The following is a 16770-nucleotide window of genomic DNA, read 5'->3' on the forward strand; positions in this document are numbered from 1 at the left end:
AGTGATACAGAATTTACTTTCATTTAAGGAATATTGACTTAGTTCATTTATTTTGATAAGCAGATTCCTAACAGATACCATTTTTTGTATGAGTTAAAGGAGACTGTGTAGATGGAGCTGCTCTACTCTGTCTGATTTACTAAGTGCCAAGTAATTGGAAAGTCTTAGATAATTGTTGCCTCTCCTTTTGACCTTTCTTATCTCCACTGTATTTTAACAATGCTTCTTCGATCCTAAGTGCTAGATTCAAATGTTTAGAAGTGAACAAGATACAGTTTGTTGGCCATTGGGAGGCCACTTTATTGGTGGGATTGGAAAAACAAGCAAAGAAATAAGTACTATAATGTTGCCACAACAAAGTTAGAGTGGGGAGGAGAGAGAGAAAGATGACTTCTGGCCAGGAGGGTTGGGAGAGTGTTCAGAGTGGAGGGTATATTTGAGCTAGATTTTGGTTGATAAGGGGTAGTTCTCTGAACTTCTAGAAATGAATTATTTAAGCTTGCCTATGGTTGGAACAGTGTGAAGCCCCTTATCAGTTATTCTCAATAGGGCATAAAAGGTAGTCCTCAACTTGCACAGCAACGTGGGACCATAAAAATGACTGTGCAAGCTGAAACTGCAGAGTGCTTTCAGTCATCACTGGGAAACTTGAATGATGTTCATTGTTCTAAACATTTTTAAACATGTTCTAAACATGTTCAACCTTCTAAACATTTTTGTGAAAATATTAAAAGTTTCTGTTAGTGATAAATGTATAGGAAAATGAAGATATTAAAGCCAATTATTTAATGCACTGTATTTAAATGTTAGAAATATTGAGAATGAATGTATTTCTTTTTTTTTTTTTTTTTTTGGTAAAAAACTTGTCAAAAATAGTTGGAACTTGGGGCACCTGGATGGCTTAGTTGGTTAAGCGTCCAACTTCGGCTCAGATCATGACCTCACAGTTCATGAGTTCGAGCCCTGTGTCAGACTCTGTGCTGACAGCTGGGAGTCTGGAGCCTGCTTCCGGTTCTGTGCCTTCTTCCCTTTCTGCCCCTCTGCTGCTCACACTCTGTCTGTCTCTCTCTCTCTCAAAAATAAATACACATTAAAATAATTAAGGAAAAAGAATAGTTGAAACAGTGCTTTTTTTATTGTATAGCGTATGATACTGAGGGAGCATCTTTTCTGTGCCTTGGTAACTAAGTCTAAATCCGACTCCAACATGTCATCCTTTGTACTTTGAAAGTTGTGAAATATCTCCCAGAGTTTCTTTAATGTGTAGTATTTTGCCAGCATCAGCTCCTCTTTGTCACAACCACTTTCATTATTTATGTCACTAGGCTTGTATGCACTGAGTTTCCTCTGGCTGCGTATCACAGCCTCTCTAATAGCTGTGGTGTCTTCATTCCCAGCATCCCAGATTCTGTACCCCTGACATTTGACTCAGATTTCACTTCCAATATCACTGTTTGTTTGCTGTACTTTCATCGTGGTTGGCCAGTTTCCACTTTTGATTATCCATTTTTTATAAAATGTCATTGTTTCTTACCTTGGGAGACAAGGAGTCAGTACAACTTCTTGGTCTGCCATCTGTGCATGAACTGATTACAGATGTGCAGTGAGTAATCCCCCACAGACTTTGAAAGAAGTGGCATGACTGGTCAGTGATAAAGATGTAGTGATTTGTATCCGGAAAGAGAGGGCAGCAGAATGTGTATTTGATGCAACTACTCACAATTAATGTACTTTGTTAACTGGAATGTAATCTTGTCTTGTTGAGGGATTGGCACCATTTACCTAAGCTATGGCAACTTTATGCCTCTTGGAACTGTGCCAAGCCAGGATGTGTATATGGACATCTTGAGTGGGTTTGTCCTGCTCTTTGTTGGAAGTTCAGCTTCTGTAGCCCTGGCCAGTGAGTGCCAGTGTGGCCCTCTGTTGTGTCATTGTGACAGCCAAAATGCATCCGATATGCTGCATATGTTCATGGAGGTGGTGATCCTTTCCTGGATTGAACCATTCTGGGGCTATCTCTGGATTATTCTGTCATTAGTTAATCAGAGTGTTGAGGAGCAGGCACTCTGCTGCTAGTGAGCACTTCATGGTGGAATTCTGGGAGGTTGGGCTTTCAGATGTCTCCCCTCCCCCTCCCCCCCCCCCCCCCCCCCCGCTCCATAAATATGTGGTATTTTTCACTTACTTTGTAAGCCAAGTGGGGCAGAAATTTCCCTTGCCAGGGAGTCATGTGATTTAGATTCTCACTGGACTTTGCCACATGCCTATCTGCAAAATAGGTTACACTTATCTGATTTCTAAGATTATTGTGAGGAATACATGGGAAATGTATAAGAATATTAGACAAATGTGAGGAATTGTTCTGAAGATGACAAATAACTGAATTGGTGAGATGTATTTCATGGATTTAAAATGAAATACAACAGAGCCTGCTAATGTCTCAGCAAAATAAACATCCCCAGCTTTTAGACACCCCCTCGTGTGAGAAGTTCACTACTTTCCCATCTCCACTTTTCAGGGCTTTCTAGTTGGCTCTTTTCTCACGTAGCTCCTTTCATTGTGAAATGCAGCAAATTGACTCACAACCCATTAGTACCTGAAGTAACTTGAAACAGCCTTCTCCATGAGGATAGACCTATTTCTCTATTGATAAAAGGAAACTAGAATCACAGATGAGCTAGTTTTTTGGGGAAGCAGGCTGCAGATGGCTCCCAGCTGGTAGCCATTTTGAATGATGAATTTTCAATAGAGTATAAATGTCAAGTTAGAGTGTTCAGTGTTCTTTTCCTGGTCCAAGAATAAATATTTCGAGTAAAGTCAGCGTAAATAGACTTGTCGTTGGTTGATCTGAGATGCTGTGTTTACTTACCTGTGGATTTTTAACTTTATGTCTGGGTTGAAGAATTTGGTGAAATAAGCATGTTAGTAGAATTGTTGGTTTGGCAAAGGTTTCCATCATCTGTAAGATATTATCCTGTAATTGCTGCAAACTTGCAGAATCTGTAGTATAGTGAATATTGGTAGATATGTTCTCTTTCCACATGGTGTATTAATATGGAATTTGTTGGAGATGGAAAAAAACATTCATTATGACTTGAGCATTGAAGAATATAAATAATTGTTTTTTTATCATGGATGCAACTCCATGTAGATTTTAATTGGATTTTAACTTATTTATTTTATTCTAATTTTGGCAAAATATTTTGGCTAAGTGAAATTACTTAAATTATCCCTTGTAAATAAATCTGTGATGAAATTTTTTTCAATAGCTGATAGAACTTTCTTCCAATTAAAAAAATTTAAAATTCCAGGCCATGTAAACATTATGCTCCCTTGCCAACTTTCCTTCTCATACTCCCCATAGAAACTAAAACCAAAACAGGAATATATGATTCCTTGTTTATTAGGTACCTTTTTAATATAAAAAAAACAGTACTATTACTCTTTGATCAGGGTACGTTATGCCCTATTTACAAAATACAAATATGAATTAAAAAGATGTTAACAGAGCTGTTACATATCCACAGGATACTATCTTCATCACGTTTTTCATCATGAAAAAGTAACTTTTATTTGGTTTTTATTTAAAAAAAATATTTTAAGTTTATTTGAGAGAGAGAATGCACACATGAGCAGAGGAGGGGCAGAGAGAGAGGGAAACAGAGAATCCCAAGCAGGCTCCGTGCCGTCAGCGAGGAGCCTAATGCAGGGCTCAACCTCGTGAACTGTGAGGTCATGACCTGAGTTGAAATCAAGGAACAGATGCTTAATTGACTGAAACTGACTGAGCAGGTGCCCCATGAAAGAGTAACTATTAAAGATGAACTAAAAAGTATATATTCTTTCTGATGTCAACAATCTTAATTGCTTTATATGTTTCAAAATTGATATTCTTGGGTTAAATACTTTTGTTACTGTAAATATTTCTGTTCCTCAGATCTGAAATTAGCATAAGAATTAAATTACATTTCCATTATTAATCCTCTGTTAGTAATGAGTAGAGCAAGTTTGACAACATAAACTTAAAATAGTTATTTTTCAAAATATTTCATCTTTAGATAAGCTCCTCTAAAATCTCCTCTCTCCTCATGACATATAGAATTGCTGCTTATAATGAAATAAAGAAACCTAGCTGAAATTGACAGAATTGAGAAGATACTCTTGACAATGGAGGTGTCCTGAAGTTGAAATTAACATATTTGAAATGGCTTAAACATATAGCACCCAGAATTATGAGTTAGAATAAATATTTAAGGTGTCATTTAGTGTTTACTGAAAATGATTCAGTAAACATTTGAGCTTTGATTTTTTTTTTGAAGGTAGAAACCAGGGCAATGATATTAAAAAGAAAACCAAGAAAACTAGCTGGAACTCCAGGATTTTTCTCCCTGAGACAGAAGATAATCATTTTCTTCTTGGAGATTTTGTGGTTTGCACACCAAAGCATTTGCTTAACTGCCATGATAATGCATGGGGTCCTTGCTCTACAAGGAAGCATTAGCCATTTTAAGTGTGTTTCCCAACTTTCAGTTCAAATTTCACACATCTTATTTTTTTTGGAGAGGGGTCGGTCACTGTTAGCCACTTAATTGAATTATTCCTTGAATGCAAATTGAACATTTTGGACAATATCCTGACTTGTTTAAGAATTAGGGCATAACATGGGTTTCTGTAAAGTGATTTCCTTGTAGAAATTAATTGAATTGTGGAAAGTATATAATGTTTTTTTGGAAAGGTGTCAGTGTTTTCATCCATTATGAGATCCTTAAGATTAACTGCTTTAGTGGTCCCATTTCTGTGATTTTTAAAAAACATCACTTTAACACTTTAAACATCACTAGTCAACAACCCAGTCTACTCAGTGAAATTTATATCACTTGTATCTACACCAGAGCTCTTAATCAAGGCAGACATGGCCTCTTTGAAATGGAAAGTAAGCACTTACGTCAGGGTTGTCTGGAAGCCCAGGGACATCTTAAAAAATATATGTAACTCATCTGTAAGCTTTCTAGCTGCTCCCCCCCCCCCCCCCGCCCCACCACCGCCGCTTTTTTCCTCTAGGAGAAATCCCAGTTTTTCCACTGATCTCCTTTAGCTGCTTTATTAATGTACATCATCCAGAATAATGAGTTAATATAAGTCTTTAAAATATTTAAAGTGTGATTTAATGTGTATAGAAAATGATTCAAAATTAGTAGTGTGTTCTTTGGGCTTTGATTTTGTGAAGGTAGAAACAAGGCCATAATAAGATTGTTTTAAAAAAGCTAGCTGGAAGTCACTTTAGAATTTCTTTTTTTTTCCTTTTTTGAGACATAAGAGAGTCATTTTCTTCCCAGAGGTTTTGTTGCTTCTTTGATTTCAGGCCTCAGCTTCTGGACCTCACCTTTTCCAGCTCCCTTATTTACCTTGATTTACCTTCCTATTTGTCTTGATGTCCATTTAGGACATCTTTTTAAAAAGTAGCTTGCTGTACACAGAGCCTTTCACTTGCTTAGTGCCCTGATTTCTGCCTCTGCACCCTGCAGTCTACGTCCTCTTCTACCGGGGCTCATGCTTCAGCCCCTGCTCTGGTAATCCAGCTTCAGTCCTGGCCTTCCTGGACCATCCTCCCCCAACACTCCCACCAGAGAACTGGTCTTCCTCCAACCCCTGATTAGAGGCCCTTTCACACTCTACTATTCCATAACTGGCTGAGGCTAAAACCAACTAATGCAGTGACTGTGCTGTAGGAACTGACTTGGAGCCATTGGAGGTGATAGTTTAAAAAGCTTCATTGATAACTTCCTAAGGGGAATTTTGACTTCCTAAAAGTGAAGTAAGTATTGCCTCTTTCTATTTGCAGTTACTTTCCTGGTTCTTAGAGTAGTGAGCAGTAGCCAAGCACAGGTCCTGTATGTCTTTGATTTATGTCACGTCTTCAAGTCTTTGTGAGCATGTCCATGTGCACATCCATAGGAGGGAGGAGAAGACGTGAGACACATTTGCTGTCCTGGATTTATGAAGTGAGCCTTGAAGCACCTCAGCCACACTGAATCACCCTCAAATCCTCTGGAGTACCTACCCTTCTTCCTTCTAGACCTTTCTTTTTTTTATGTTTATTTATTTTTGAGAGAGAGAGTGAGAGCAGGGGAGAGGCAAAGAGAGAGGGAGACACAGAATCTGAAGCAGGCTCCAGGCTCTGAGCTGTCAGCACAGAGCCTGATGCGGGGCTCAAACCCACGAGATGTGAAATCGTGACCTGAGGCAAAGTCGGATGCTTAACCGACTGAGCCACCCAGGCACCCCTTGACCTTTCTACATGCACTCTTCTATGTGGGATGCTTTCTCCTACCTTTTATCCAGCTAGCTGTTTCTCTTCCTTCAGGTGACAGCATTAATAGGCATTTCTTTGGGGTAACTTTCCTTGACTGCCCATGACTGGGCTAGGACTCCCTCTATATACTCTGATATTGCTCTGTCTCATTCTGAAACTTGACACACAGTACATAATGTTGGGTTAACCTGTCCTCTCCCTTGTTAGACCATGAGATCCTGGAGGGAAGCACCATCTTGTTTGCTGTCATATCCCTAGTTTCCAGGACGGTGCCTGACCAAAAGTAATGTATGTGTAATTAACACAGGGGTTAATATTATCTAACAACCACTGTGGGCCATGTTCTGTGTTTGAGGTTTTCCACATGTTTTCTTATCAAAACCTCACAACAATTCTATGAGTAGGTACTATAATTATAATTATACAGAGGATAAAAAGCTGATAAAAGTAATTTGCCCAAAATGATAGCTAGAAAGTGGCAGAGCTGGTATTGACTCCTTCTCTTAATGACCAGATTACACACAGTGATGAACAAATAAAGGGATGTCTGAGAAGGCATCCATTTGGAGCTCTGTATGGGGACTGCAGCCTGGTGAATGACCTGTGTGGGTGGCATTGACTGGCTACACATGATATTCATTGGAGTCGGTTTTTTTTGTTTGTTTGTTTTTTTCCCCCTAAACATAGAGAGAAGGTCAGCTACAGGTGCTAGATTCCAACAACTAGCAATTTGTTTTCTCTGTAAGGTTTGACATTGACTGCCAGTCATAGAACTTTGGAGAGCATGTGGTGTGGAAGATGAAACTCTGGTTTTAGAGTTAGGGATACTAAGCTTGGGATAGTCTCTTTTCCCCTCACAGAGAGTGTCGAGGCGGGTAGGTTGTGGAGACTCCAGACTGGTGGGAAGCTTAGAGGGAGTGTGTGTAAAGTAGCATTTTGACTTGATGGCTGTTATTTACTACTAGGGTATTATCTCTGGCATATTGTTTTCTATCATGGAGCGTCTATTGGTATTTAATAAAAAGATAATACGCAGGGTGATTTCTAGGAACTTCTGCAGATGATTAAGATTTTAGAAAGTTATGTCTTGCCACCATATGTTGACAAGGAGACTTCTCTATAGTAATATTATAATTGTGGCACCCAACATAATTTACTGGATTAAATGGCCAAATTATTTAATTCAGAAAAAGAAAAGTATGCAAATTATAATGCTTCCCCACCAACAGCATTATATATAGTATGGTCTCATTTTTCCATTTTATGTCTTTGGCATAAAGCAACTTAGAGGAAAATTCTGAATCAATTTTTAGTCACTTTGAAGATATATGTACGTATAGTAGCTGGAACTATATAGCTGGACTATAGGAGAAGTCCCTCCTAATTGGAGCTTCCTCCCCTTATTCAGTGACTGTTGAACTTACCCAGACATTTACTTTTACTTGGCTTCAGGACTTAAGTGATTTTATAGATTATATTTTAGGGAACCTTTATTAACCACCTCCCTTAACTGGCCCTTTCAAGATAGTGGCTGTGAGCTGCCCTTGTGAGCAGATCCTGTGCTAGCAGCTGGTTTACTGTTAAGTGGTTGGCTTTTTTATCTGTGTCCTTGACTGGACTGTAAGCTTGTGGATGCCAGGAGTTGTATCTTATTCATAGCTGTGGGTCCTGGCACTTGTGGAACCTAGGTAGGCTCTTGATAAATATTTGTAGGATGTTAAAGCCACTTGTTATGCACAAATATTAAAGCATATATACATGTTTTAAAAAGAGACCCTATGTTCCGTATGGTTTGGTCATTAAAATATGGTCTTTACAAATAGCCTGGCATTTTTATCTTCACTCTACTGCTTCCTACCTGTGTGAGGAATAAAGAAGTCTGCTTTGTAAGCATGCTATGAAGATTTATTACCCAAATATATCCTGTGCTTGCTGTGTGTAGGATAGAGAGCTTTTATTTTGCAGAGACAGATTATAAACAAGTAAATACAGAAAATAGGAGAATTTCAGAATACAGTAAGGGATAGGAGAGAAGTCAGCACAGAGAGATGGGAAGAATTCCAGTTGGGGTCATGCAGGAGTGGAAAAGGGCGAGTGAGTGTGGGCACAGAAGCCCTATGGGGAAAGCCTGCTGGCATGTTCCTGGGAAGCAGAAGAAACTGAAGAGGATAATATTTATTTACTTAATTTTGAAATATGGATTAGAGCACATTAACAAGGACAACATGAGATGGGAGGAGAAGAAGCAGGTCCAGGTCTTAGAGGGTCGAGGTAACAAGTTCACCTACTTTCAGGGCCAGGCCAGTACATTGACTTAGTGAGGACTGTGTGATCTCATTTTTGTTTTTCAGTCTTTAATAGAGATACACAGGTATAGAGAAATATTTCTCTGAGAAAAATAGCAGTATAAACACCATGATAAATGGAAAGTGAGTAACACAAATGTGATGATAATGGCAAGTGGCTCTTGACCTCAGTGTGAGAGACCCAGTGGGGGCTGTGGGGTACAGCCCAGAACCTTCCTGGACCTGATGGAAGAGGGCATCTGGTCCTCAGTGCTAGCCAAGTGTTGCCATGTGGGAATGTGAGCTCCAGGTGCTAATCTGTCAAGTTTTCCAGAGAACCAGAAATCTTAATTTCTATGTGAAATTCCCAGAGTTAAAAATGTTGGCTCACATTTTAAAAACCTTATGATGGGTAGACAAAGTGCATCTGTGAGCTGCCTGTTTGAAACATCTGCTGAAAGTTCTTTTATGCTGTGAAAAGGGGGATTAAGTGAAGTACAGTGCACGTTAACATGTTAAGCATGTAGCCTTATGTCTACATAAGACATAGACTGTGCTGAAGGGATAAAGGTATTTTTTATTAATCTCACTGTGTTTAGTTGTCTTCACCTTTAGTTTGTTTAGTTAACTAACACTAAGTCCATATTAAAAAGTATATATTACTCTACTATTTGAAGTGGTTAATGTATGCTAGTTGCTGTTATTTGCCTATTAACTTGTTTAGTTGTTTGCTCTATCAATTTCTTTGGTGAATTTTGTATTCATGGTACAAAAGTAAACCTTAATCTAGTCTTATTCATGTGATAAGAGAGGAACAAGGATGAACATTTTTTGGTTATTCTTTTTTAATTGCCATCTACTGCCTTAGCTCTGTGGTGGTTGTTTCCCTCACTTGTTCTTGCACCTTGGCACATTTGGGTCCAAGGCCCCCTGGCCTGTGTTAGCTACATGGAAGCGGAAAAGAACTGGGGCAGAGATGCCATTTTGCACTAGGCGAAGGATGATGGGAATGCAGCCTTAGGACATGATGTCGTATTTAGAGGTTTTTCATCAGTTTTAATGAAATACAAATGTGACCAGAGCAAGTTGTTATTTTTTTTTCCCAGAAAAAAAAAATCTTCATTTAGTATGGCCTAGCCCACGTAGTTTTGTATTACAAGGATTATGTTTGGTGTGTTGCAATCTGTTGGCGATGGTCTTGGGGAATTTTATTCAGCGCAAGCATCTCTGAGAGTTCTGGCGTCAAGTGGGGTCAATTACTTGTTCATGTACTTTTGGTTTTGTTGTCTCTATGCTAAAATTCTGGAGCATCACGGAGAGGAACACTGGGAGTAACAAAATATACTTGAATATTTTTAATAGATTAAAGGCTTATAAAAATGAGTATCTCTTTTCACCAAGTTTTTCTTTTGCATTATTTTAAGATGAGATCACTTTATCAGCATGGGACTAAAGACTTGAAAATAATTTTTTTAGAAGAATCTTAACTGTAAATACAAGCTCTTAATTGAATCAATATTTTTCTCTCTTAATTTTTGTTACAGATCATGGAGGAAACAAATACGCAGATTGCTTGGCCATCAAAACTGAAGATTGGAGCCAAATCCAAGAAAGGTAAATCATGAGAGATGGTGCAATCGGTGGCTTTGATAATGGAGACTGGAATTACTGGGAAAAAAAAACCCTGGAAGTTTGCCGGGAGAAAATCAACCTTTATTCTTACTACATATGTCCCAAAATATTTGTGTAATAGCAATATTTTGGAAGGCTTATCATAATTGAAAATTATGCCTTTTATCCAACAACCAAAAAAATTAAGTATTTTGTTATAATGGAAATGTTTTTATAGGAGATACCATAGCAAATTATGATTTCAGTGATGCCCTTTCATTCAGTGGCCATAAGTAATGGTAACTCTCCACGTGTAATAAAGTGTTTTCAATACATAAACTTCCAGTGTTTATACAGTAGGCATCTTTTTTTGTACCACACAGATTTAATAGCTAATTTTTTTTTCTTTCCAGTGTGGTACAAACCTTAGATTTCCTTTCTTGCACGCTTCTTCATCTGTCAAACAGTGATGAATGTGCTACATTTCTCTTTTAGGCTGAGAATTTCCCTTGGGTGGCCTTTCTTCTGCTTTGTTCTAGAACACACTATCCAATGCATGGATGGTCAGGAATGGAAGTATAGGCACCTTGAATTTTCTTCCAAGGTTACATAGTAGTTTCAAGTGACCTGCCAGTATATGTTTTTATGAATTGTTTTCCAAAGTATAACCTTAGTCTCAACAAACTTTGTTGTGTATACAGTCATTAGGAGATAATGAGAGATACCATCAAACAATTCAAAAACAATGATTATGCAAGCTGAACATTATCTGTTGTGGTCTAGTTTTTTTGTTGTTGCTGTTTGGTTTCATATTTGCTTCCCCTTCTCCCTATGACTTTTATTGCTAAATAATAATAAACATTGCGGGATTTCTCAATTTCTTTTCTTATTTTAGTTTAGAATGCCTTCCTTTAATCTCATTTTATTAGTTACTCATCACATGGAATGTAAATTATTCTACGGTTGTTGTTGTGAGTACTGTTAGCGGGACTTCAGTGGACTGATTGTGGTGGCAAGAACTGGGAAGCCTGGGTTCTCACCAGTCATAAGAAAGCATGGTGAATTTCCAAGTATAATTACATAGCTAGTATACACCTTGCATTTGCCAAGTGCTGTAGGATATATGCTCAATCTTCAGTGTGTTGAGATGTTTTATACTCATCATGCTGAAGAAGAAATTACTCATTAGTGGATTACCTACCTGTTTGGTTGTTTGTGGCAATTTAAAAATTCCTAGCCTACTACTTGAATAAATTGGAACTTGAGCATAAATTGGATTCTTTTTCCCTATTGTCAGATATTTTTACTTAAAAAATGTGATGAACTTCATTACTTATCCCAATCAAAATGTAATTTGATCAGTCTCTAAAAATCCCCAAGGAAACATGAATATTAAAATGATTTAAGATAATTTTAGATGGCTTATTCTCTTGCATTACCCATGCTGTGTTTTCCCCCAATTATCATGAGAAACTTGGAATTGATTTTTTTATTCAAAATGTGGTTACAATTTTAGAGATTTTAGATAATATGGAGAAAAATAGATGAGGTTAATGTTTTAGCTTAGTTTCCAGTCATTGACACACTTAACCCATTCAGAATAGCCAACTATATTCCACATTTTGATTATAAATTTTTCTTTGAAAATAAAAATATTTCGGCAGTACGTTTTGAGGGCGTTTAGCATAATTTCCCCGTGGTTAAAGTTAACCATTGGAATTGTGCCTAAGAATTGATCCCTCCAGGCCTATGTCTACAGACATCATTTTATTTTTCTATTATTTATGAAGTGCTATGAATGTACACAGTACTGTATGATGAGTAGAATGTGCCAAAAGAGAGAGATTGAGCTCAAGGAAGAGAGAAAAAATCAAAAGTTTTCCTCAGAGGAATTTGCTATTCAGAATTTGAGTTGCTCTTGTTACTTAAACACACAGCTGCTGAATCAGTTTTGGCTAACATCCCTGATATGTGTATTCCTATATTAAGTTAAAGTTTTTTAAATTCAGAGATGAAATTTGTTTAATTATGATTTTTAATAAGTAAAAATAAAATGAAAATGGCAGGAGGCACTTTTGAAGGCAGTTCTCCCATTTGATGTGGGTATCTGCCTCTGAATGTTGTATAGAAAACAGTTGTTAGTCTTTATTTTAAACCTTCTTTATTCTAAAGTATTACTACTCAAGATATCCAAGAATATAAATGTATCTAGGGATTCATGCCATGTTTTAGATGGTTATTAAATTCTAAATCCCATGGTGGTGTGATGACTTGGAATATACAGACAGTCCCCAGATGATGCTAGAGAGAATATACCCATGGATTGTGTTGTATTTCACTCTCTAGACTTTTGATCTTATTGGTTGCACATATAAGCCTAGAGATACATTTTTCATGGCTACTGCTACCAGTCTGCCCCTTTCTTTACCCCATTGGAATTTAGTCCTATGCTTTATGTTTTAAGCCATCAATCCTTTAGTAGAGTGGCCAAATGAGTAGCTGTATGGCTACTTTGGTTGAATTGCTGGTAGGGAGCTGCCTGGCAGAACGGCAAAAAGCCAACTACCTGAATTTGCCATCACTTCAGAAATTCAGATTCTTCTCTGGAGATTCTGGTTCAGTACGTCTATGGTGAGATTAGGAAACATATACCTAACAAGTTCCTTTGGTGGCTTTTATGGTTAAGCTGACTTTGTAAGCCAAAATCTCACCATCTGACTTGGAAATACTATGACTTAGTTACTGAGAAGACCATGTTGAAAGGTAGTGGGTGATGATTGCTGTTGAAAAACAGGCAAAAGTCCTTCAACAGTCAGTCCTTTTTTTCTTGATAATGTCCATCTTGGTTTCCAAAAACTGCACTTTTATGGATTCATTCATTTTATGTTTCTGTCATCTTTGGAGTTAGCATGAATAAGTTTAGAGTGATGAACCATTGTTCAGTGCCTGTGTGAAGAATAATTTTGAGTAAAATTTGTCCCTCTCTCTACCCCTCATTCGTCCTTCTCTCATTCCCTTTTATTCCTCCATTCTCTTTAACCATATAGAATACAGTGAAAAAAATGTATTAGAAATATTTCCACTTAGTAAGCATGGCATTTTGGGAAAGGGCATGTTTTGTCATACAAAACTAAGTAAGGACTATGGAACTTTAAAAAATTTATAAGGATTTGAAATTATTGGAAGGTTGATTCTCATTACAGCTAGAAAGAACTAAGAATTTAAGATTCAATATAATTAACATTGAAGTAGCAATTCTAGGGTTGTCCTAATGGGGGTGTCATGAAGAAGAAAAATAAAGCAATATATAGTATTTCTTCTATATAGCATACATTTATTTTGAGTGGAAGAAAATAAAAATCTTTCCAACTCTTAGGTTCAGAGTACTAGAATATTCTGCTTTGAATAGAAAAATCAGTGGTTTATGTCTCTGAGGACAGCACTTAAGGATTAAGGTGTTTAATACTGTAAAACCTTACTAACAGAATAACTTCAGGCACACATTAAAATTTTTAATATGCTATTCTGAATCACAGCCTATTTTAAAGTAAATGCAGCTTCATTAAAGTGTAGATAGCATTTTGAACAAGTTTGACTGTTTTGCCAACTAGAAGTCCTTCCAGACCTGCCTTAATAGATAAAAGTGATTTATAATGAGAATTTATCACACTGTTATGATTGTGTGGCATGCAATGCTAGATGAGTTTGTTCTCTCTTAATTAAGGTAAACATTTTTCTTATGGTCTTCTTTTTGTCCGTAGTTTGCTCATCAGTCTCTTTCTTCCTAGACTGGCAAAGTTGTAAATGTGGGTGAAAATTGTTTAAAGTTTTTATGCCAAATTCCAAATAAATGTGGCCAGCATTAGTGAAGCTTTATTGTCTTTTGTTCTGGGAAGTTGTCATCTTACAGAGTTGAAGTGATAGAAACTGTTTCTTTTATGACTATTCAGGATGCCCCAGAATGATCAGGAATGAGAGGTGTGGCTGAATTGCTTGATGTGTCCTGGTTTCGAGGCGATTTGGCACCAAGTTTGGCTGTTCTCTTCCTTCTGGAATAAACAAGAGGATCATCAAAATTAGGTTTTATTATTTTTGGTTGCATTCCATCAGAACAAGTGATATGTAACAGGAAATCTTAGGTTGAGAAAAATTGAAGACTGTTCATTTTATTTTTTCCAGAGGAAAATGTTTAATGTATGTACACTTTTGTTGAGCATTCACATTGAACTAGTTGAGGCTTTTAACACTGTACTGCTCAAATGGGGCAGAGAACAGAGAAGAGGCATGGCATGGTGTGCCATGCTACAGTGTTTCCAGTGGTGAGTTATTGTCTCAAAAATTATTTTAGTCATCACAACCAGCATATAAAAAATACAACTAGATTAGAAAAGAAAACAGAGTGTAAGAGTATTGTTTTATGTCATATATGTCACTATTTACATGTATATATAAACATATAAATATTACTAGCTCATGGTGTAAAATGAGTGACAAAGACAGGTTGGAGAATGCTGTTCTAAGTGATCAGTTCCCCAAAGGGTAAAGAGTATCCTTAGCACTGTAACCAGTACATAGTTGGCACTCAGTAAGTATTTGCAGATTTTCTGATACCTCTGTTCAGCTCAGTCATGGTTAAAGTGAAACCACTGGTAGAGATGGAGTTGTAAGCCACTAAGCTGTGCTGTGTAGTAGAAAGGTTTAAAATCATGGCCTTTACACAGGAGTGGCATTTACTATTATGAAAAATGCTAATAATGTCTTTCCTATAGATCTTTTAAGTGAATGAATGTGACATAATTTTTGGCTGACACCAGTGTGTCTAAAGCTCCTTTCAGTGGTTCTGAGTAGTAAAAGGAAACTTCAGGGAAACGATGAAATGACCTCATCTTTGTCATTCATGGGGCACCTGAATGAAACTCTCTGCCTTTCCTAGTAAGCTTGTAAATGAAACTTAACAAGATGCAGCCTCCTGGTTGTCTTCCAGCCAGAGTTGTTTTTGTTGTGGCTGCTTTATTTATAAAAAAAAAATTTTAACATTTACTTATTTTTGAGAGACAGAGCGCAAGTAGGGTAGGGGCAGAGAGAGAGGGAGACACAGAATCTAAAGCAGGCTTCAGGCTGCAGGCTCCACAGTGTCAGCACAGAGCCAGAAGTCGGGCTCGAATGCATTGACGGCGAGATCATGACCTGAGCCGAAGTCAGATGCTTAACTGACTGAGCCACCCAGGTGCCTCTGTTGTGGCTGTTTTAGTTAGTGTTTGGTTACATAATTGACATATCACCAATAATATTGAATACTGCTGTTTGTTGAGACTGGCTGGGGCCACATACTGTGCTGAATATTCTATATATATATATAAAATCTTATTTAATGATCAGGGCAATCTATGACTTAGATGGTGATATTTTCAGTTTATAGGTAAACAAACTAAAGCACATGAAATAGAATAACTTGCCCAAGGTTTTATGTTTAGTAGGTAGCAGACCCCAAACTTGAACTCACGTCTATTTTCAGAGCCCAAATCCACCTCGGTGAGAGTGTACCTTTCTTAATACCTTTCCTTATTCCAGGGTTTCCTTAGATATAGTATTCCTTCGGTGACCATTGCCACGTACAACTGATTATAATTAGTACTGATAATAATCAGTTTCATAATGCTTCAATCCTTGGGAATTACAGTAATTTGAAAGTAGGCTAAATTAGGCTTATCCTTACTCTTGTAGATAACATCTCCTGTTTTTCAGGAGGAGTTAGATTTAACAGTTAAGAAAAACATGAAACCATTCATAACTGTATACATATTTAAAAAATGCCTGCTTCTGAATTTTATCTTTATATTTCATATCTTCATGTGCTGTTTCATTAGGAAGAGACTTTTTGATTTGTCAATAAACTAAAACAACTTCTAAGATGAACTTAAAAGGAAAATAATCTCAGAACATGTTATAAATTCCTTGGAGGATTTTTGCTTGCTTTTTTGCTTTTCAGTCTTCAGTAGCAGTTTCTTTGACCTGCTCAGTAGCCATTGTATTTCTGCTGGGGAGAAAGATTTTGTATTTAACATATTTGTATATATTGTTGATGCAACTGATCGTCAGTTGGTCAATGATAACTGGGAACCAAGAGTAGGAATTCAACCAAAGAACTAGACAAGTTGTATGCGGTGTACTAATAGTCACTCTGGTTAGAGAGAATATGGTCTAACTAGGACTTCTCAGAGGAGGATGGAGACCTTGGGTATTTCTAGTTCCTAAAGTTCCCAGTATAGTTAATAAAAGGCTTATAAAATTAATGTGTATTTTAAATATACAGTTTATCAGTACATCTCTTTCTACATGAATGACCCTATTTGTAGACAGTGCCAAACATGCAACTTTGAAATCCTTTCTGAATATGACATGTGCTCACACACACAGACACACAACACACTTATGTGTGCGTGCACACACACACACACACACACACACACAGTCCTGCAAGTGAAATGATTTATGCAGTGTGATACATTATCATAACTGAAGGCCCAAGTTTGGTTTCATATCTTGACCTCTCACTGGCTC

At 37.3% G+C, this 16770-nt stretch overlaps 1 protein-coding gene across 3 annotated transcripts in view; it reads left to right on the forward strand.

Moving 5' to 3' along the window:
* Nucleotides 1-16770, forward strand: part of BICC1 (BicC family RNA binding protein 1) — a 287579-nt gene that overhangs the window by 165077 nt on the left and 105732 nt on the right. For all 3 annotated transcript variants that reach the window (XM_011287385.4, XM_019813130.3, XM_019813131.3), the window contains exon 3: nt 10143-10212. In XM_011287385.4, coding sequence (XP_011285687.2) covers nt 10143-10212 — 70 coding nt within the window. The remainder of the gene's footprint in view (nt 1-10142; nt 10213-16770) is intronic.

Source organism: Felis catus, chromosome D2, assembly GCF_018350175.1.
Source record: "Felis catus isolate Fca126 chromosome D2, F.catus_Fca126_mat1.0, whole genome shotgun sequence".
Lineage (NCBI taxonomy): Eukaryota > Metazoa > Chordata > Mammalia > Carnivora > Felidae > Felis > Felis catus.